General features: G+C 55.0%; 1 protein-coding gene across 4 annotated transcripts in view; it reads left to right on the top strand.

Moving 5' to 3' along the window:
- Window positions 1-22,038, top strand: part of PDE9A (phosphodiesterase 9A) — a 92,998-nt gene that overhangs the window by 16,352 nt on the left and 54,608 nt on the right. For all 4 annotated transcript variants that reach the window (XM_057697916.1, XM_057697918.1, XM_057697917.1 and 1 more), the window contains exons 2-4: window positions 12,357-12,427; window positions 13,943-14,020; window positions 20,414-20,457. In XM_057697916.1, the coding sequence (XP_057553899.1) occupies window positions 12,357-12,427; window positions 13,943-14,020; window positions 20,414-20,457 (193 nt within the window). The remainder of the gene's footprint in view (window positions 1-12,356; window positions 12,428-13,942; window positions 14,021-20,413; window positions 20,458-22,038) is intronic.

The following is a 22,038-nucleotide window of genomic DNA, read 5'->3' on the forward strand; positions in this document are numbered from 1 at the left end:
GAAATAAGGCCTAATTCAGATTTTATCTTAGCAGACAAAGGAGCTGTGATTGCCTGCTTGGTAGTTAGGAGTGACCCGTTCTGAACGTGACGTTATTGTTACACGTTCTAGAAACAAGGGGCTGGACAGATCGAACAACATGCTTACATTTGTATATAGGATTTATAATTAGAGGTGAATTGCAGACGACTTGCAGGTATACATGGGTGGGTGGATGGATGGGGAGATAGCCTACCATCTTTTCTTTGGTGAAAACGTACCTATTTCTTGAGTGATAGTGAAAAGCAGTAAAATGTGGGATTTGGGTCTTGGTTTCTTTTTACCGTGTTTGTTTTATATATTAAACACTTGTAATTCTCAGATGCCAAAAAGGCAGTAGAAAATCAGCTTTGAGCTTCCCCAAAGATAGTGGAGCTGCAGAACCACTTCTGAGTTGGGTTTGGCTGTGCGGACAGCTGGTCCGGTGGGTTCTGGCTCGTGGGCCTGGAGCACGAGACCGGGGACCAGACTGAAACGCTCTGGTTCGCTTTGGGGGCAAAGTCCTGTAAAAGCTTAATAGCTTATAAAAGCTATTAAAACATGAATCATGATCTGATAGACAAAGAAAAAGGAATTTGGATTGGTTTACTTTCCTCCACGTATGGGGTCCAAATCAATACTGGTCCCAAGTACGCATCAGTGGAAACATCAGTAATTTGGGAACAAGGCAAACAAAGGATGCGCACGCCGTTAGAGCAGAGTGACAGTGGCAGAGGGGCCAGACACCACCTCCAGCTCCCATCCGGACCAGCATTAAAGGTCTCATCTCAGGCACTGCACGCATCTCTGGGCTTGGAGCCAGGTGGGTCGAGTGCGCCTCCAGGACCACCCGGACCCAGCCAGGCCGGGGTCTCTCTCTGTGGCTCACAGTTCTCCTCTGTGAGGACCTTCTAAGGACCCAGGGTCACAGGGTATAAGACACTTGGCTGAGGTTCTGACCCAGTCGTGGGTTCAGTCTCATTAATTGCTGGCGGTAGACGTGATGGTGGTGGTGATGATGGTGGAGGTGATGGTGGAGGTGGTGGTGGAACTGGCATCCTTAGTGACATCATCTAAAACCAGCAGATGCAGAATTCAGCCTCAGCTTGTTCACACAGGGGGAGGCTTGGGCACCAGTGTCCCCTGATCTTGTGGACAGGCCCTGTGCTCACAGCGGGAACACAGAGGAACTGACGGGGGTCCTTCCCACAAGGGCCTCACCCTCCACAGACTTCCCTCCGTGTTTAACAGAAGAAACCTGACGCTCGGCAGAGTGAGGTCGAATCGATCATTTAACCTGTCAGAGTGTTTTGAATCCTACCTGGTGATCCTGTTGACTAACACGCATTTGTCCTGCGCAATCCTGGCTGCCCCTGCACTCTGTGTGTAGCTGGACGAGGTTGATAATCAGCACTGGAGGGTCCGTGAGCGCGTCAGAGCCTGCTTTGTGGCCGCCTTCCCCAGTTAAGGGATCCCGATGTCCTGGCACGTGAGCCGCCCAGAGATGCCGACATGGTGAAGTTAAGGCTATGCGTCCTCACCGCCTCTTGCTCATGAAAATGGCCTTGGACAGGGTCGCGGAGGAGCCTCTCCGTCTCCAGGGGAGGCATCCTTGAGCTTCAAGGGGCCCTCCTGTAATCACAGCTGCCACTCAACTGAGCACTTCCTGGGTACCAGGCCCTCGGTATGTCCTGATGAAACCTTCTCCTTGGTACGATAACCCTCACTCTGCAGATGAAAAATCAGAGCCTCAGAAAGGTTAAGAAACCTGTCCTGGGTCAAGCTGGTAGGAAGGGGGCTGGGACATGAGCTCAGTTCCCCGAATCCTCTCTACCCACCCCTCTGCCCTGCACGTGCCTGGAGCAGTGCACACCCCTGGCACCCGCCAAGGGCGACCCCGGGATGTGAGACAGTGGGAACCTCAGGGGCTCCAGCCAACCCAGGGCCCACAAAGGGCAGCCACTCGCTGACGTTCCTCGCTGCCAGGCACCCCTCGCCCTGATGGCCAAAGACTTAGTGCAGTGATTTGTATAACTTTAGCAACTGAACTGTTTTTCTCTCAAAAAATTTTACGCATAGCCCTATATACAGCTTATGCAAGCAGTTAAGTGACATGCGTTAGTACCCATTTATCCTATAAATTCAAACCTGCAGCAACCCACTGGAGAATTACTGGGAACAGAGAGGGTCGTTGTGTGAGCACTGCGTTTGGAATTGGGGCTCAGGATGGCAGCCGCAGGCTCGCACTGGCCTCAGCATCAGTTGCCTTCAGCTCGTTTCACTGGCCCCAGAATGCTCCCTGAGGCGGGCCCTGGCCTGCACGGTCCTGCAGCCGTGGACCGGCCCGAAGGCCTGGGCAGCGCGGCCCTGTGACTCGCCGCCAGCCAGCATGTAGGAGACACTCAGGTCTCAGGACGGCAGTCGTGGGCGGCCTCGTGGGTACCGACCCCAAGGATGACGTGTCCCTGCTCGGATGCGTCCATACTGAGGTTATCACAGCTGAGTACTCGCTCTATAATTAGTGTCTGAAGGAGTTTGCATTGACCTACTTGAAGAAAGGGAAGCTGAAGCCTGTGCTGGCCAGCCACCGCCACCCACCCCCGCCCCAGGGCAGCGCTGGGCATCCAGACCGCCTTCCGGTGTCTGGGGTGTGGCTCCTCACCTCCACCCCACCACCCAGCCGGTCTCACCCTGCCTGCTGGTCTGGACCCCACGGGGCCACTGCCCAGGCTCACCGCAGCCCCCTAGGGGGACCCCGCACCTTTCCTGGTTGCCGAAAGTCTCACGTGGGTGGGTTGGGGAGATGCATAGGCGTGAGGCTCATTAGGTTAGGGTCTTACGCTGTAGACATTCTCTTTCTTCTGTTATCTTTTTTTTTTTTTAAATTGAAGTATAGGGAGAGGGCTGGACTGGGAATTTGGGTTTGGTAGATGCAAAACTGTTGCACTCAGAAATTCTTTAACAAGACATCCCGGCGTGTGGGCGGTGAGTCTCAGGACTCAGAGCAGCTGGGGCCTTGGGGGGGTGAGGGGCAGCTTCTCTGCAGCCCCTTCCGTCTGCACGGCCTCGGGTCCCCTGGGGGTCACGGCCGAGCCCTCCAGCCACACGTCAGCCTGTGTCCGTGCAGCCGGCGCAGACCCGTGGGACCTGCTTCCTCGTCCGTCCCAGGAGGCACCCGGGTCATCCCCTCTCTCCATGCATCCCTGTCCCCCACCCACGGGGTCCCTGCCTCTCCCTTGCCTCTGATTTTCTCCTGGTACCTCCGGCTCACGCACCAGCTCCCCCCACTCCTAGCCAAATGCTATTTACATTCTGATTTTTGTCCTCTGGTTAACTGTCATTTAATTTTCTCATCCGCTTGGCTTACAGCCAAAGAGTATTCTTTCCAAATAAAAATGGTAAAGACCTTTTATTTCCCTCTCCTAAGACTCTTATGTAAATACAGCGCAGCCTGCTATTAGGAGGAAATATTCATAAGCCAGTTCTGTTATCAATTATTAACCTCAGCTTCTAGATCTAGATAACTTTTCTTTGGGTTATAAAAGCCCTGCCTGTTCATCATAGAATATTTGAAAACTACTGAGAAGTGTGAAAAAGAAAAGAAAATAACCCATTATTCTAGCAGACAGTGGAAACTGCTGCTAACATTTCAAGGCCTCTCTTGCTGGTGTTGTCTTTTCAGAGAGAGCGAGGGAGAGAGGATCGTTTTCTTTCACATAATTTTTTATTTTGACCACGGTTGCTCAGCATCACATCAGCAGGACTCAAAAACACGATTTTAGTGCCTATATAATGTTCCATCGTGGAGACTTACTCAGATGTAATCATTTCATCGTTTTGAGATATTTAGCTTAATTCCATTTCTCTTCAGTAACTAACACAAAAGGAACACCTCCAACTAGTTCTCTGCTTGTAAAGGGGCCGTGCAGGGCAGTGGTTTGGGCCTAAGCCTGAGAGGTGACTAGAACACTGCCTGGCACTTAATAAATGCTCTTATTATTATGTTTGCTGTTGTTTTCTGTTTTTTTAAGGACTTTTATTGAGATATAATTGACATACAATAAACTGCATATGTTTAAAGTGTACAATTTGATATTTTTTTCTCATTACTAATGTATATGTGGCAATCCCAACCTCCTAATTCATCCCACCCCACCCCACCCCCACCCCCCGCTTTCCTCTTGTTATTATTTTCTTAAGAGCAGTTTCTGGAAATGGGGTTCCGGGTCAAAGGGTACGCATGTCCACATTGCTTCCCAGCTGGGCTACCCGGACACACGTTCCTCCAAAGGCATCCCTGTCCCCACTCGCAGCCGGAGTTGGTGCTTTCACCTTATTCAGAGAAGCTCTTGGGGATAATTGGAGATGAGCATGTAGTTGGGAGCGGTACTACGGGGAGATCTGCCTACCCTTCGCCCAGCTCCCCCCAGGGGAACGTCTTGCAGAGTTGCAATACAGGGGGGTCACTGCCAGGACATCACAGTACGACGACCCCCCGCCCTGTTCAGACTGCCCCCATTCTGCTGTGCTCATTTGACTGTGTGCGTTGAGTTCTGTACAGTTTAATCACATGTGTAGGGTCTCGTATCCACCACCACAGTCACGGTAGAGGACGGTCCCAGCCCTTCCATAACCACACCCACCTCCTTCCTCCACCCAGACCCCCACCCCCCACCCCCCACCTCCGTCCCTAACACCGTTCTCTGTCTTTATAATTTTGTCATTTCAGGAATGTCACATAAGTGGAATCATACGGTGTGTAACCTTTTGGGGTTGGCTTTTATCCACTCAGCATAAATCCCTTGGGATCTGTCTCAGCTGCGTAGATCAATAATTCATCCGCAGTGTGGATGGACCAGAGTTTGTTTAACGTTCACCCACTGAAGGGCATCTGGGTTGCTTCCAGATCTGGGCTCTCCGTCACTTTTCCATTCTTGCCAGTGTGATGATTTGCCTTGCATTTCTTGGAGGGCCAGTATGGCTCTTTTTAGAAGTCAGTACCCTAGTTTGGTTGGGTGGAGATTTCTGATGTCAGAGTGACATGTATAATTCATCATCTAGTTACAAGAGTAAATACAACTGTGACGAAGTGTCAGTGCTGAGATTTAAGATGCTGGGGGCTGAGATCAATGGAGCGAGGAGGTGGCCAGCGTGAATGTCCAGTTCCAGTTGACGGAGGAAGGAAGCGGAGCCAGGTACCGCATGGAGGAACAGAGCTCGCCATGTGCCCTCGGGAAGGATGCTTGCTGGGAAAGGAGACGTGCCTTTCTTCCCTGCCTGCTTCGGGACCTCGGCATCCTGGTGTCTACACACCCTGGCTCTCATCTTCAGCTGTAGCCGTTTAAAATCACTCCGGGGGAAAACTGCAGAAGAACTATAATCAGGAAAATTTTACTTGAGATGTGTTGCTCCAAGTTCAAGGACGCTCTGTGAAAATTGTTGCTAAGGCAATCACATGAAAAATTTCACATTCGGTGCGAACGTAACAGCCAGACAATGAACGTGACTGCGCGTGTTACAACAACCAACCCCAAAAGCACAGCTGACCTGTGGGTTATTCTTAATGGTTTTGAAAGGGAACTGATGCCATCCTGGTTTACGAGCTTCGTGAGGTGTCCCCCTGGTGGGAGAGTTTGTAGCCGGCCTCGCAGAGAAAATCCCCGGGGCCGCACTGCTTTCTCGGGAGACTTCCGACCGTCCCCTGCCCTGCCCGGCCCCTGGTTCCCTCCCGACATCCGCACACTGAACTTTTCTTTTGCGAGAGTGGTGGCTTTTGTCTTTCCCAGCCTGCAAAACTCAGCCCAAACCTAAACTGCTGTCTGGTTATCTTATTGGTGAGGACTGGGAACATTTCACAACCTAGAGCCACAGATGTCTGCATGAGAAACCCACAGCTTCCAGTGGTTGCTGACTCCATGCCCGTCCAAACCAAAATATGACAAACCCAGCAAGAAGTGTTCCCAGCAGCTGCAAGGAAGTGCCTCGCATAGAAATAGGAAACCGAACTCGGGTTCTACTCCGAGTCCGGGCGCAGAGGGCACTCATCCCGGTCCCCGAGGGTGCTTAGCGTCACGGGGGGGTGGGAGGAGGGGCTGGCTGTCTCTCAGCTTTCTGGGTAGCTCTGCTCTGCTCTCACTGCCCCTCCTGTGCAGGCTCCCAGTTATTCAGCAGAGGAAATAGTGTCCCCAGCAGCCGCTGCCGACCACATTTGGGCTGAATAGATGCTGAAATGGCCAAATGGGGCAGGGACGATGACAAGTCATTTTCACCCGTGGAGCCCACATGAGAAGGATGCTCTACTGGAAACCTTTCCTGTGCCTGACCACCCCCCACGCCAGGGTGGCCCTCTCCCCCCCCCACCCCCCCCCCCCCGGCGGCCAGGCTTGTCCTGTGCCTGGACCACGGGGAGCCCAGCGCCAGTAGACACCCCCGTCACGACTCCTCCATCCACCGCCTTACAGAGAGGGGAGGCGGGAAGGCAGAGGAGAGCAGGTGATAGACATTAATACCAGCGTATTCTGAAACTTTCTTTTAAGAAGTTTCACCGGTATGAATTCACACGTGGATTTCAAGTCGTGGGTGTCGGGGGCATAGCCGTCAGGTGCATGCTGCAAAAATCAGAGCTGACGCCTGGCAAAGAGGGAACACAGCATCTTTGCACCAGCAGCCAGCGTTCCCGGGCACCCCCCCCCCCAGGCCGGCTGCCCCAGACTCTGGGCCCACGGACAGAGCAGGAGTCAGCCTCCAGGTCTGAAAACCGACCGGTGTGGCAGCCACGACCGTCATGGGGCGGACGTGGAAGCAGGTGCTGGCCGGCCACGTGCCATGGTCATGGACGCACAGACGGGGGCTGGGAGTGGAGTGGGGGGGGGAGGGGGGTGGAGCCTGAGCTGCGTGGAACCGTGTGTGTCACCGTCCGGGCAGCCTCCCCGCAGCGGAGTCTGCTGCGGAACTGACAGACTGGTCAGCAGAGGTATCTCGCGGGACCGGCCCCTCCAGCCTGGAAACTGGAGCGCATCGGGCTTCATTCTGCATCTTTTAGAGTCACAAAAACACGACAGGTGAGCCAGATTGCCGCCTAAATGGAGAGGCAGACTCGAAGAGCCCTGGAAGCTCCCGCGGGACGAGGGTGGGGAAGCCGGGTGCGGGGCCCTCTCAGGAGGTGGAAGACCCTCTCAGAAAAGGTCCAGCACAGGTGGGGCTGCCCCGTGCCAGTGGGCGAACACCTCAGGGCCTCTGCTGATCCTGCTGAAGCCTGGAGTCCCGCCCCACCGTTGCTGGGTGGCCTGTGTCCTGTTTCCCGCCCGGTGCACAGCCCATCGGAATCAGTTTCCGCTCGCCACATCTCCAGGTGAACAGTCCTGGTTGGAATCCGTCCTGAGGAATATGGAAGCCCTTTCATGCTGGCTTGGCTTGCCGAAGACCACAGAGCGCCCTCCTGGAGCCCTGGCTGGGCCATGATCAAATTTCCATCCTCCTAACCTCATAACAGGAAACTCGATTATCGATTATCCGAGCTGCCTGGTGGCCTGGAGACCATCCGTCCTCTTGCTTTTTGACACGCCAACAGCAGCATTTGGCTGGAACACAGGGACGTGGGGGCCACTTCCTGCGTCCTCCCCTCCGTGAGCCTCTGAATGGGGCGTCCGGGGGAGAAAGGAAAACAGAATAGAATCCCATCCCTGGAAGAGGCCTCTGGACTCAGAATGGACAAGACGTCACCCCCAGGCCTTTAGAAAGTGCCATCCTGTCTCTTTAACACCGAGGCCTCCTGGACGCGGGTTGGCAGTGCTCTCGCCATCTGCTCCACAGTTTCCAGCCCTGGTCTCGGAGTGTGTCCGTGGAGGTGCTTTTGATACCAAGAAACAACCGTGGTTGTGCCAACTGGAGGCGCTGGGCTCTCCTGTCCTCAGCCCCCACCCCCCCGCAGCATCCGCCCTGCCCGCTGTGACCCGTGATCCAGCCTCCCTCCTCTCCCTTTTCGGGGGGCTGCTCCTCCTTAGTGGTCTCGTGGGTGGCCCGGTGTGGTCAACCCAGGTCGCACTCCCTGTGACCCTGTGACTCACCCCAGTTGCCACCAGCTCCGAATCTCTTAGTGAGGTTCTCACAAGGAAGGGAGATGGTGTGCTGGCCCAACAGTTGTAGGTCAGACCGCAGGGAGGGGCAGGGTCCCCAGGGACCAGGGCTCTGGGGGGGGCGCCCTGTGGTGTGAGGGGTGTGGCTGGGCCGCCGCAGTCCCCGGGTCTCACTCCCAAGTCCCCACCTGTGAGGATAGGTCCAGAGGACATCTTCGGAAAAATGCCCACCAGCAACCCAGCCGGGAGGGCACAGCCCTGACCAGAGCCCTGGGCCTGCTTCCTGGGCTGCCCGACCGGGCTGGGTCAAGGCCGGTCCCAACTGTGCACTGAACCAGAAAGCCCAGTCAACACGCGTGTGCGCCGGTGACACTCCCCTCTCCTCCTCGTCAGCACGGACTGTTGGTCACTCCCAGCAAAGCCCCAGGACCGTCCTGCGGAGAGGTGGCGGCCTGGAGCCCCCGCCCTGGCCTCCGCCCCTGCCTTTCTGGAGTCCCGGGCTCCCCCCACCAAGAAACAGGGCACATGGAGGGGCTGGGTGAGCAGCCTTTCATCCGGCTCTGGAAATCCTGCGGGTGCAAATGTGAAGTCCTACTAAAATAAAATTGGGTGCCAAACAACGTAGGGCCAAAAGTCACTTTGGGTGCGTTTGGCAACTCGAAGAACCCTGGAGACTGCCATCCACAGTCAGGATTTTAGAGCCAGTGGGGACCAGGACATTCTCAGGCAGCAGAGATGGTATGAAACTGAATTTCGTGTTAAAGCAACAGCGTCTTGAGGGCTCTGTTCAAACACGTTCCCTCACGTGTCGCTCGTCTTGGACCTGAGAGGCAGGTGCAGCCGGCATGATCCACCCCATTTACAGAAAGGCAGACTGAGGCTACGAGTGGTGACGGTCTTGCCCACAACGGCAGGGGGCTGGGGGGCAGTGGAAGGAAACTGACAGATAAAAGAATAACCGGCGGGGACGAGGTTAAGCACAGGACCCCCTGCTCTTGCCACAACACCGTCACTGGGGGAGGCTGGTTTGAATACAGACATTAGGTGCCAGGCAGAGCCTGGGCGTCGGAGCTGTTTGGGCCACGCGTGTGCGCCGGACAGAGGGAGGCCTGGGCTGTGATGCTGACTCCTTGGCCACTCTCTGGCTGGGCCCTGGGGGGCCTCGTCCAGCTCTGTGTGCCGCTTCCCCGGGGGCCCCTCAGAGCACGGCTTGGCGGTGGCTGGTCTCACACGTCTTTGTCATCCCAGCTGCAGACAGCAGGCAGGCTCCGGACACCGAGGTTCCCGCTGGCAGTCACAGGTCCCAGGTGAACATGAGCAGGGACCCGGCCGAGGAGAGGCCCTGGATCCTCGTTTGTTTCTCTCGTCTTGTTTTAGCATCACGGTGCCACCGACCAAACCACATGAGAGGGTCTGGGGCGCCTGCCGCACTCACCCGTGAACCGCAGCCCCGCTCTGCCTCCAGCTGGAGGGCAGCATCAAGCTTTATTCCTCTCTTAATCTTGCGGCCTGCACATCTCACGTTTAAATTTCATTTCACCAACGCTTCCCCCCTGCCCCCCGCTGTTTATTTCTGCATCAGGGATAAAGGATTTGCAGAATGATTCAGCATGGGAACAGAAAGCCTTGTGCCTCTCTGACCAGGCTGCCTGGGTAGAGGGTGGCGGGGTTCTGCCCAGGCCAACCAAGCATTTGTGCTGCAGGGGCTGGTCTCCCACACCAGGGACAGCCCATCTAGGCTGGAAGCGTCTCCTGACACCCGGCAAAAAACTAGGCTCTCCAAGCACTTCCGATGTTAGGGTTCACGTGCTGCTTCACCCCAGCCTCTCACCTGTGTTGGCCGCGCTAAAGGCTCGTTAACTAAATAAGGCAGAAGCCTGACCCTCGCACAGATATAAAATGGCCATGCGTCAAAGATTTTTATCTCACTTAGTTGAACAAGGGAGCTGGCAAGATGTTACAACCAGTTCAGAGATGAAACCAAAGAACGCTGCATTTGTGTACAGTAGAGGAATGTTGGGATGGATTTACAGATGGACACAGCACGGCTTTCCATGGTGATGGAGGACACCCAGTGTCATCTCTTTTGCTTTTTCCTGATTTCCTTCCAGCCCCTCAGCCTGTTGTCAAAAATAATCTCGAGGACTGTTCTGGACACAGAAGAAGGCTGCCTTCCTCACTGGGTTGGGCTGGATCAGTTACAAAGGGGCAGCGAGCGTGTCCGTGTGCCCTGTGGGCCCTCCCGGGTTTGTTTCGCTGGAAGCCTTCATAATTGGACTTTTTAAAGCTTCTATTATTTGCTCTCCCGAGGCTAGGAAGCCATCTCCTCTAGATTTCATCTGCAGTGCTTATAAATTTGGGCAAACTCACCTCTTGTCAAGGCCCCCAAGATATGCCAAGATCCTGGTCTCTCTTCCCACCTCCCTCCCTGGGCAGGGCCTTGTCAGCAGTAACTTCCTGGAGTCACACTCAGCTCCTGACCAGCGTCTGGTCATGACCTGCAAGCCACCTCGCCCTGTCCTGGAATCTCCGGGCAGATGGAATGTTCTCAGACAAAGCTTCTTACCCTCTGCCTCAGCCCACCCCTGCCCTTTCCCGGGGTGTGGAATAAACCCACAAAGTCAGCCTGCACCAGGTGGACATGAACTTCACAAAGGTTCAAGTAGGAAAGTCAGAAATGGTCCTGTGTCAGTAGGCGAATGGCCAGGACCCCACGTCACACCCCCCGTGAGCACAGCCCCAAAAGCCGAGGCGGGAACTAAGGCCTGTGCTGGGGCTGGGGAGGCACCGCTGTGAAAACGTGGGCAGATGAAGGCAAGACTCTTCTGGCAGTGGGGTCGGGAGGCCGTGTGGAGAAGCTGGCCCTGAGTCCCAGGGGCTGGGGTGACGGGAAGGGGAGGGTCTCCGGGAAGGGGGGGACCCCGGAGCGGAAGCACAGAGCAGAGGGCGGGAGAAGGGGGCCCGGGGAGTGAAGATGGGGATGGGAGCTCAGTGAGGACACAGCCTCGAGAGACAAACCCCAGAACCCCAGGTGCCAGGGGCCTGCGGGGCAGCAAAGGCTTCTGCCCAGAAGAGGGGCACACCCAGGTCTGAGTTCTAGAAACCGAGGCCGGGTGCCGGGGCGAGACCCAGCAGGGCCCGTGTGGGGGCTGCCGCAGGCGTCCAGGTGGGACCAGCGCGGAGCCACGCCAGGTGACAGTGCCGATCGATGGCCCCCATCACCAAGGGTGCACAGGCCGCCCCGGGGGGCACGCGGGCAGCCCGGGCAGTGGAGCCGGCTTTGTCTGGGCGTTGCCAGGCCAGCGCGCCCAGGAGGCCGCGGTAGTCAGGGCGCAGTCACGATCGCGGGAAAAGGATCTGCGTACTCTATTGCATGGTTTCCAATTAAAAAGAGATGCAAAGTGATCTGGCTGAAAAAATGGTGCTCTGGGCACTGAAAAATACCCACTCTCTTCCACCTGGCCCTCCCCCTGCCCACGGACTCTGCTGGTGAGCACGGGGGGCCTCAGAGCAGTCAGCCAGGGGAGAAGTTGAAGGAAAACATCTGTTGTGGTGAAAACGGGAGCCTTGGCATAGACGGCCCCGTGCACTGTCCAGCCTCGGAGAACAGCGCCCCTTGCTGTGCTTGAAGCCCCCTCTCCCAGGGACAGATCCCGGAGCCCAGACCCACGATCGGGACCTCTCAGACCAAAGATGCTGACGTGACCCTGTTTCTCTCCTGTGCAGCAGGGATGGGACCCCCAGGCTGTGTGCAGAATTGCTTTCTGTGAAATTTGTTCACCCAGCAGGCGGATGGTTCCAGTCAGATCCTTTCTCAGTGTGATTCCTTCTTTGTTTTGGTCCTACAACCTCAGCCCCCAAATCCTAAAAGGCAGTCTTTTCTTTTTAAGCTAATGACCTTAAATTTCTTGTGATATCACTAAGCAGATGTCCATGGTGCATCAAACGTCACCATGATGGGCGCGTGGCAGCCGTGTCACTTGCAGGTGTCCTTACGTGGGTGATAGTATTGTTTTTCACAACTCTTCTCAGCAAACCAAAGAGTGACGTTTTTCTCAACCTGTAGAAATCGACTCAATGAAAAGACGTGCCTGTAACATTCCACCTGCACATGCATTCCAGTGCCCAGGGTTGTTTTGGGTTTTTTTGTAAAAGCTAACCTGCAGGTCGGGACCGGAGAGAAAGCGCTGGAATCGGACGTCACCGTGGAAACCGGCTGCCAGCTCCTGCCGCCCCTCACGGCCTCGTGCTTCTTTTTTGCAGGTGATCTTCAGCAAGTATTGCAACTCCAGTGACATCATGGACCTGTTCTGCATTGCCACTGGCCTGCCCCGGTGAGTGCCCCAGAGTTGCCTCGCCAGGGGGACACCTTGAAATTCACCTGGAGGGGCAGGTACCCGGGAGGGCAAGTGGCCCAGTCTAGGGGACGGGAGGTGTGGAAGGGCCCATGGGGTCACCTTGCACCTTGCACGCGGGACCTTTCGAATCAGTGGATGAGTCCCTGGAGGTTTCAGGCACAGCTGCCTGCCGCCCGCTAATGGCCACCGCTGTGCTACATGGAGGGAGCCTTTGGGGGGAATTAGGCAGAAACTACTGTCTTAAGAGTTTCCTTTTTTCATTTATTCCTTTGCTTTGAGAGAAAGGGTAAAGGAGGATGGTGGTACATAGGCTCTGGTCCCCCAGCCCCAAACGATCCAGCGGGGATGGGAGGGAGGTTATCACAGATCAAGGTTTAGGAAAAGACTGATGTCAGGAATAAGTTGAGGGGCCTCCCTGGAGGTCCAGTGGCTAAGACTTCGCCTTCCAATGCAGGCTTGGTCCCTGGTCAGAGAGCTAAGATCCCACCTGCCTCGCAGCCAAAAACCCAAAACATAAAAAAGAAACAACATTGTAACAAATTCGATAAAGACTTTAAAAATGGTCCAGGTCAAAAAACATCTTTAATAAAAAAAAATAAATTGAAAAGACCAGAGATCTACCTTATAGAACCATAAGAATTCCGGAAGAGTTATTTCCCCCCATCAACAGTTCGTTTGAGCACGTGGATTTTCTGTCCTAACTCCCCGACTGCAGAGAGTGCTCAGGGGTGGCTTTGGCCTGCAGTTAACTATAAAGTTTCGGCCGAGGTCAAGCAGGATGGGAGAGGACAGTAGGGGCCTTTCAAAGTCAGGTGCGAGAAAGGAGAGTCAGGGATGAGATGACACTCCTGAAATTACAGGAAGTGGCAGGTTGTAGCAGCAAGAAATAGCCCACAGTTTGGGGCATCTTTTATTAAGCACCGTGCTGAGAAATAAATATATATTATTCTTGACAACAACCCTGGGATTCACGTGTTACCCCCATTGCACAGATTTTGAAAATACACAGCTGAAGACCAGAGAGCTGTCACGTAGTTAAGGCAACACCTCGCATGAGAGGCCCCCGGAGATGAGAGGTTGGAGGAAGATTGAACTTATCCACTTAAAACTGTTTGGTAGGAGAGCGTTTTGCCGGTTTAGATGGACTCCCACAGGAAACGAAGCAGAAAGGGAAACGCTGAATTCACCACCTGCTGATGGAAACGTTCGTTTCTACTTTACCACAGTTTAATTGAATCTCCCAACTCAGCAAGTTAGACTTTCTCCAATTCCCATTTTAAGTTACTTACACATCCACGGAGCACGTAGAACTACACACACAGCCCTTCACTTGTTTACAAGCTGAGGGCCAGTGTCTTGAGGACAGCTCTTCACAGCCCCTTGGGTGGGATGGGCCTGGTACCCCGGCTCCTACCTCATGGGAGCCCCAGATTCAGTGTGTGCCCAGGGGACAGCATCGGGGTGGGGACACCGGCTTCTGCTGTCTTCCAGGAACACGACCATCTCCCTCCTGACCACAGACGACGCCATGGTCTGCATCGACCCCACCATGCCCGCCAATTCTGAACGGTAAGCGGCTGGCGGCCTTCAGGGTGTGTCTGACAGCTCTCTGCAAGCACGGTGGGGTCTCCGTGGTTGTTTTTTTGGTTTACTGCTGCCGGAGAATCTGAGTTTAAACCAAAGATGGGGGAGGTCTGTGAAGTAAGCTGCTGGTTCCTTTGCACAGCTTGTCACTTTCCAAGAAAGTAGCAGCTCTAAGCATGGCAGGGACCTTTCTGAGGCTCCCCAAGAGCCCTCTAAGGGGGCATTTACAGATGGGTAAACCGAGGCACTGAGTGACAGTAGCAGAGCCGCCCTCTGTCCACTGAGAAGGGCCACAGGAGATTCCCTGACCAGAGCCCCTGGGGCAAGTCCTGGAGTTGTCAAACACTGCCCACTGGCTACTCTGCCCAGGATGGGGCGGGCGGGGTGGGGTGGGAGCTGGGGGCTGGAGGAGCAGAACCGGGAGAGGCTTGGAGAGGAAGAGGCTCAGGCAGTAAACGCACCTCTGAACATCTCTACACCAGCCCGGCCCCGCGTGGCCAGAGGGAAGGTTAGAACTCTGAGCAGAGCCTCTCCCGCCCACGCCCAGCCCTCTGCCCAGCGGCCAGCAAAGGCCCCAGCGGTCTCCACGTTGTGTTTGCAGTGGGGCCAGGCAGAATCCAAACTGTGTTCCCTGCGAGGCCAGAAGCAGGAGTGTTACTGGGTGCAGGGGGCCCCTGGGGACCCCCATCTGTTGCTCCTGCCCCTCAGTGCATCCCCCTCCGAGGGACCCATGTCAGTCTGGCCATCGGGGTGTGCTGCCCAACTGAACCAGGCCAACTGCTCCAGCGCGCAGGAGAGACTGTGCCCAGGTAGCCCCTTGCATGTCGCAGCCATGGGAGGGGCCCTGGCCACCCGATGGCAGCGTGGGAATATTTGGGCTCCTGTGATGGGGTCCCTGGGATGTCCGCTGTAGGCGCTCAAAGGGTTCCCCCAACCCAAGGTGCGTGCACACCTGAGCGCCCAGGGATGGGCAGCTGCTCTTCTTCCTCTGTCCCCGGAAGCCCCCCGTCAGCCATCCACGCGGGCCTGGGTGCAGGATGCCCCGCCCGGGCAAAGGCTCCAGACCTTGTGAGGACTGCCAGCCTTTGGTGCAGAAAGCCAGGCAAGTAACAAACCCTTGGAACATACAAAGTCCTCGGACGTTTGAACAGCCTCCGCTGTCCTTCCAGCTCAGTGGTGAGCGGCCAGCACGGTCCTTCCCCGAGCACCTGGGTGCCTCTGCCAGGCCCACGCCCCTCCCGCTGCGTCCGTCCGGCTGCTGAGTGTTCTGTGCCGTCATCTGGAGCTTCTGCCCCCACGTGCTCTGGCTCTGATCAGGCTCTGATGAAGGGCTCCGGGCTCCCCGGAAGGAGCGATGCTAATTGAATCCCCAAAGACGCCAGGAAGATTGTTGTAAAATTGCAGCACAAGCTCCAGCCTGACCCAGATCTGTATTCATAAGGAAAGTCAGGAGTGACCCGTCACCCGTGACATCCACAAGATAAAACGATGTCAGCCAAGGGGACGTGCCCTGTCTGTGCAAGGCGGTCTCTGATGGAACAAACCTGCACTTTTCCTGAGTTAATTAAAGCAGCTTGTAGTTTGTCCTGTTTGTCACTTCATCATATCTTGTTTGGCACTTTATTCCGTGCCAGCCCTTCTCAGCGGAGGGCAGTTTTGTTCCCCTGGAGATGCTTGGTGAAGTCTGGAGGCATTTTGGCTGCCGTGCCGGGGGATGGGGTCGCTGGCACCCGGTGGGCCGAGACCAGGGCTGCTGCACGTCCCGGTGCTGGGGGCCGGCCCCACCCCGGACTCACCTGCCCAAGTGTCAGAGGTGCCGAGGCTGAGAAGCGGTGTATGTGGTCCCCGAGGCTTTCTCTTCACAGAGCTGCCCATCGTCCCCCAGGCCACCAGCCTCACGCGCATCCCCGGGGGCTGGTTGAAGCAGAGCCCCCTCCCTCCTTCTCCCCACCCCCTCGATCTGCTGCGCCAGGTCTGGGGTAGGGCCCTAGAACTGGCATCTCTGAGGTTCCCAGGTGGTGGTGGTGTTGGCCTGGACCCCCTTAACCACCACTGGCGGTTCCCTGCGTTTGAGGTTGTGGACCTTTTCCGCTTTTGGAGCCGCCGCCGCCTCCATCAGCTTCTCCCCGTCTGTGTCTGCTTTCCTGCTCTCCGCCCTGTTTAAAGGCCGTGTTCTGCGAGGTTTTCTTCCATCCCTCTCACCTCCCCCTCCCCGGTCACGCCCAGCCCCCAGCAAGGCCTCCAATCTGCTCCGTTGGCCTCCAGCGCGCCGGTCCCACGGTTCCAGCTGCCGTTGGGGTCCTGCCTGTTCTAAACACGCGCAGTATAAACTAGTCCAACCAAACCAGTGACCGTCAGCCCTGCCAACAGGTTCAAACCACTGGGACCGTCAAAAAGGCGCTGACGACCAGACTCCCCACTGGGACCCAGTAAATGCGGATTTTTGAGGGATTTTTTTAAAGCTCACCGGGTGATTCCAATATGCAGCATGGGTGAGAATCGCTGTGTAAAGGGGGGAAAACCTAGGAGACTGCTCTTGACCCCAGCAGGGTGCTCAGCCCACCAGTGACCAGACGGTCACGTCTACCAGACGCAGGGTTTCCCCTTCTCGGAAAGGGCTGGACGAATTTTGTTTCTTCCCAGAAGACAGTCAGGTCAGGTGGTGTCCCTCCAGCTTCCTCCACCTCTAAAGACCCTGCAGCCCCTCAGGGCAGCCTCGTAAGTGCCTCTCCCCCCGCCTCAGATCCAGGAAACACTTTGCGGGAGGGGCTCACCTGGGGGCACCAGATCGCACACCTCACCCACTTTCTGCCCAGTTCACGCTCACAGGGTGCATTTTCACAGCCTCTTCTCCAAATTCCAAGGGCTCTTGACTGACCACCTGGATACCAATCGAAAGATGGGGTCCCAGGACTGCACTGGTGGCTCAGTAGCTTAGAATCCGCCTGTCAATGCAGGGGGACACGGGTCTGAGCCCTAGTCCGGGAAGATCCCACATCCTGTGGAGCAGCTAGGACCGTGTGCCACAACTACTGAAGCCTATGCGCCTAGAGCCTGTGCTCCACAACAAGAGAAGCCACCGCAGTGAGAATCCCCCTGTACAGCAACAAAGTGTAGCCCCCGCTCACCACAACTAGAGAAAGCCCGTGCACAGCAACGAAGACCCAATGCAGCCAGCCAATAAATAAACAAATTTACAAAAAAAAAAAAAAGTCGGGGTCCCAGTTGCCCCATCTCTTAGACTAAACTTTTGGGCTCGTTGCAAACCAAATCTCATGACCTTCTGACTCTTCCTGCAAAACACGTCTTGCCTTCCTATCAGAGAACATTCAGCCCAGCATTTTAAACAACCTGGAATATCCTGAGCTAAGTCAGAGGGGCTCTCATCTAGCAATGGGCTGAGTGGCTTCCTCTCTCTTTTGAAGCTGCTAGGAAAGGTGATTGATTGCTCATCAGCCCTGATTCCTAAAGACCAGTGGATGAGAGGAGACCCATCCCGCCTGGTTCAGATCCTGCTGGGAGGGACTGAGCGTCCGGTCCGAGTGCTCCTTCCGGATCCCTTGGTGACCGGCGTGCTGCTTCTCAACAGCCCTTTCCTTTCTGCCACTGCTGCGTCGAGATGCGTGTCGAAGAAGACAAACGGATGCTTAAGAAGTACGAGAAAAGATGGGGCGTGCAGCAGGGCGTGTGGAGAGAGGGATTTCCGACTTCAGCCAAGCTGTGGCACGTGAAGCTGTCCAGCGGATGAAAGGGCCGCGCTCTTGCCAGGATGGCGTGCGCGGCCGTCCCCTTGGCTGGGGAGGAGGGCCTCCTGGATTCTGGCGTGGCTCCCGCCCCACGTGTTAGAAAGAGGCAATTACCTTTTGGAAAAAGGCAAATACAAGTTCAAGGCACGCGGAAAGTGGTTTATCTGAGTTCCGTCGTTGAGGAGGAAGTGATGAAGTCGCAGCTGACTCTAGGCCGAGGCGGGCGTTCGTCCCGTCATGGAAGCAACGTGGCTGGTTCTGAGGACACCCCGCTGCTGACGGCCAAGAGGATTAAGGATGGGGGGCCGAGAGTGATCTTGGGGGGCCAGCTGTCGTCAGCGCCTCTGACGTGCGGGTCCCTGGGACACGCCGCTGCAGCTCTCCCTACCCTCCCCCACACTGCGGGGGCCAACGCAGGCCTCCACTCCCACCCGCCTCCCGCACTCCATCTGCGCCGTCCCCACCGCCTCCCCCACCAGCATCGGCCTACGGGGAGGCGGGGAGGAGAGACAGTCCTCGTGGCTGCAGAGGAGGGAGAGAGAGGAGGGGAGGGGGAGGGAGGGGAGGCCCCCTCCTGCCCCCCTCAGGCCTGGGATCCCGTCTCTCCACCCACTGCCCCAGCATCCGTGCTGCTTATGGGGGGAGGGGGGCTGAGGGAGGAGGAGACGGGGGAGGTGTTGGCCACCTCCCCTTGGCTCTCTGCGCCCCTCACCACGTGGCCCCGGCCCCAGACCCCTGCTCCTCTCCTGGGCGGTGCCGACTCGTGGCCCAGAGCACCACCTCTAGACGCACATCTGGTTCAAAGTCAAGTCCACACACCCTGGGTGGGTTTCAGTGAGGTACCCACCCTCCCTGAGCTCTGGCTCCTGGAACCTGCAAGCTGGCGAGGCTGCTGGCTGCTGGGAGGGTCGGAGGCGGAGATGGAATCGCCCTGCTCGGCTGTCAGTGTGATGACTGAGGCCGCTAGTACCACCTTGGCGGAGCCCACCCCAGCCTGGTGACACCCACGTGGCTCACCTGCTCTACGGTGGGGCCACACTTCAAACCTTGTGGATTCTGAGCAAGGTGTTCTGTGATCTGCCAGGACCCAAACACCGTCATGACAAAATCTCTGTAGAGAAAGTACCCCAAGTCCCAAATAACTAGCTTTCGGGGACCTTTGGAAGAGGGCCTTTCCCTAGACAGGGTGCTCCTGAGGGGGATGGGTGGGAGTGGACTTGCCTCATGGGCTTCACCCACCGGGAGGAACCCCTCGTGGGGAGGCGGGCTCGAGATCACCGTGAGGTTGTCTGTCCATCACCCATAGTGCCACACAGTTGTTATTTTTGTCCTTCGTTGGCGTTCTAAATTGTAAAAATTTTTGCATGTGGCCTACCGCCATTAAACCGCAGGTATGACCCCCAGTGAAGCACTGCTAAGAGTTTGAAGTGAATCCTTCCGAAGTCTCTGTACTTTCTCCAGCGCGAAGCTGGTTGTCTGTCTGTGACCCTGTAACTTGCTGTGTCTCCCTAACGAGACATGGCATCCCTCCACGTCAGTACTTGCACACTCACCTCATCCTTTTGACACCGGAGTGACACTCCACAGTTCGGCTAATGTGTCACCCATCCCCGGTGGAGGGGGCCCGCGTGTGTCTTGGCCATTCAAGTGGCAGCAGTCACGTCCTTTCAATGCGTACTTGGCCGTGGCGCTTCGGATCCGTGAGGGCAGGATGTTCTTGTCTGGTTCACTCTTGTGCCACCAGAACCCACGCACCCTGAGCACTCAGCCAGACACGTGCTCAGTGAGCGAACGCACGAGTGACAGAGGAAGGCACCCCCGTGTGAGATAACAGGAGTTCATGCCTTTGTTCCCAGGTTCACGTGCGGAGACAAAGGATCTTACACTTGAATCAGTGCTGCCAGGTTGCTTTTCCCAAGGTGGTGGGATCCGGACCCCCACCGGCAAGACCTGTGAGAGCCTGAGTCCCTGTGCCCTTGTAGCACTCCTGTCATCAGATTCTAAAATCTGGGTAAAAAAATAGCCTCTTTGCTGAGGTCCCTCTCTTTACACTGTCACCAACCATTGCCTGTTCTTGGTCTTTGCCCGTTTTCCATTGACTTATTCGTCTTCCCCACACACACCTTTGCCAGAGGTCCTTGTACGTCAGGGACAGTGACCTTGACTCTGTCTTCCCCATCACCAGTATCCTCTCCCCACCTCCGTGGGTCTCATGATTACCGTGGCAGCCCAGGTACCGTGCATTTTTGACGGAGTTATTAACACCATCCTGTCTTGTGTGCTTGGGGGGGTGCGGTCACCAGGAGCTCAAACCAAGCAAAAGCGGGAGAGCCTCGTGCATCCGTCAGGTGTCAGGACGGACCAGGGCGATTCTCCGCCACCCCAGCTGCGTTCAGCATGTGTATTTTATTAACCGAGTATGAACATTATAGAGGAGGTCCATCGTTTAAATGATATATTTAAAGTATTTAGAATTCTTCTGAATGAGGAAGCTTAGACCCGCCAAAGAAACTCATTTTTAAAAGACCTAATTCACTGAATTCTAATTCAGCCTGCGTGCTTATCTCTCGGACCAGCTGTGTGCGAACGTCTTTGACAGCATCTTACAGTGGAACTGCCTTCTCTCTTGCAGCACTCCCTACAAAGTGAGACCCGTGGCCATCAAGCAACTCTCTGGTAAGGCCTTGCTATCATTTTTTAAATTAAAAGGAAAAAAAAAAAGCCCCAGGCTGCCCCTGTGATTGAATATGTATGAGTTACACGTTGACTCTGAAGCCCAGCACTGTTGCAGAGTCTAAAGCTACATACTGCTGGAGAGACAGCTGTACTCTGCCCCCGACGACCCCCAGGATGCCCAGCCCCACCCCCTCCCACACGGTCCTGACAATGTAGCAGACACTGGGTGACACCCCACCTTGTCTCCTGGGCCCGGTGCCTGTCCGGCCTATTCAGACAGTGAGGCCAGAAGGCCAGCCCTCAGGATGCCTCATGCAGGCAGGGATGTTGTTATCTTACAATCCCATTTCCTTGTGGGTCTTTGACCACTCTTATTTATGTATGATTTATGCGTAATAAAATGCTCCCGTTTAAGTGTGTATCTTGATAAGTTTTGAAAGTCTTATACATCCTTGTTAACTACCACCAAAACAAAGACCAGGAACACTTACATTACCTTAAAAAGTTCTCGTGCCTCTTCCCACGTAACCCCCGTCCCTCCGCTCCTGGCCTCTGTCAGCCACCAACCGGCTCTCTGACACCATAGATGAGATTTGTCTTTTCGAGAGTTTCATAGAAAAGAAGTTGCATAACGTGTGCTCTTTTTTTGACGCGACCTGGTGTTTTGAGACTCGTCCACGTGCTGTGTGTGTGTCGGTGACTCCTTTTTATTAGTGAGTAACATTCCAGGTATGGCTGGACCACCGTTTGTTTACCCTTTCGCCTGTTGAAGGACATCGGGGTTATTTCCAATTTGGGGGCTTTTATGAATAAGGCAGCTACGAGCATCCAAGTACAAGCATTTACAGGGACACATGTTTTTATTTCCCTTGGAGTCAGTGGGATTGACTGGGGTTGGTGGGTCCCATGGTTAAGTGTATGTTTCACTTTATAAGAAATACTGCCAGGCGGTCTTCCTGCACACCTCGCACCCTCACCCGTAATGTACGAGAGTTCCCGTTGCCTCACGGTCTCGGCAGCACTGGATATTGTCAGTCTCGTTTGTGTGAATCATTCTATTGGGAGTGGAGTGGAACTGCATTTGGTTTCAATTTGTGTTTCCCTAGTGATTAATGATGGTGAGTATCTCAAAGTATTTACTGTCCATTCATAAATCTTCTTTTATGAAGTATTTCTTCAAACCCTTTCTGATTTGTTGGTTGCGGTGGCAGAGGGTAGTTTTCCTTCTTATTCTTGAATTTCAGGTGTTCTTGGTATATTTGGGATACACAGCTCTTGTCAGGTAGATATTATAAATATTTTCTCCTGATCTGTAACATGCCTTTTCATTTTCTTATGAGTGTATGTCAATGACCAGGATTGAATTTTGATTAGGCCCAGTTTATCAATTCTGTTCTTTTATGGTTTGTGCTTTTAGTGTCCAAAGAAATCTTATTTTATCCCATAGTTGTGAAGTTTTCTTCTCTGTTTTCTTCTACAGGTTTTATAGTTTCAGGTTTTGCATTTAGGTCAGTGACCCATTTTGAGTTAATTTTTGTGTATGGGCTGAGGCAAAAGTTGAGGTTTATTTCTCTTTTTAAA

Source organism: Hippopotamus amphibius, chromosome 10 (genome assembly GCF_030028045.1).
Source record: "Hippopotamus amphibius kiboko isolate mHipAmp2 chromosome 10, mHipAmp2.hap2, whole genome shotgun sequence".
Taxonomy (NCBI): Eukaryota; Metazoa; Chordata; class Mammalia; order Artiodactyla; family Hippopotamidae; genus Hippopotamus; species Hippopotamus amphibius.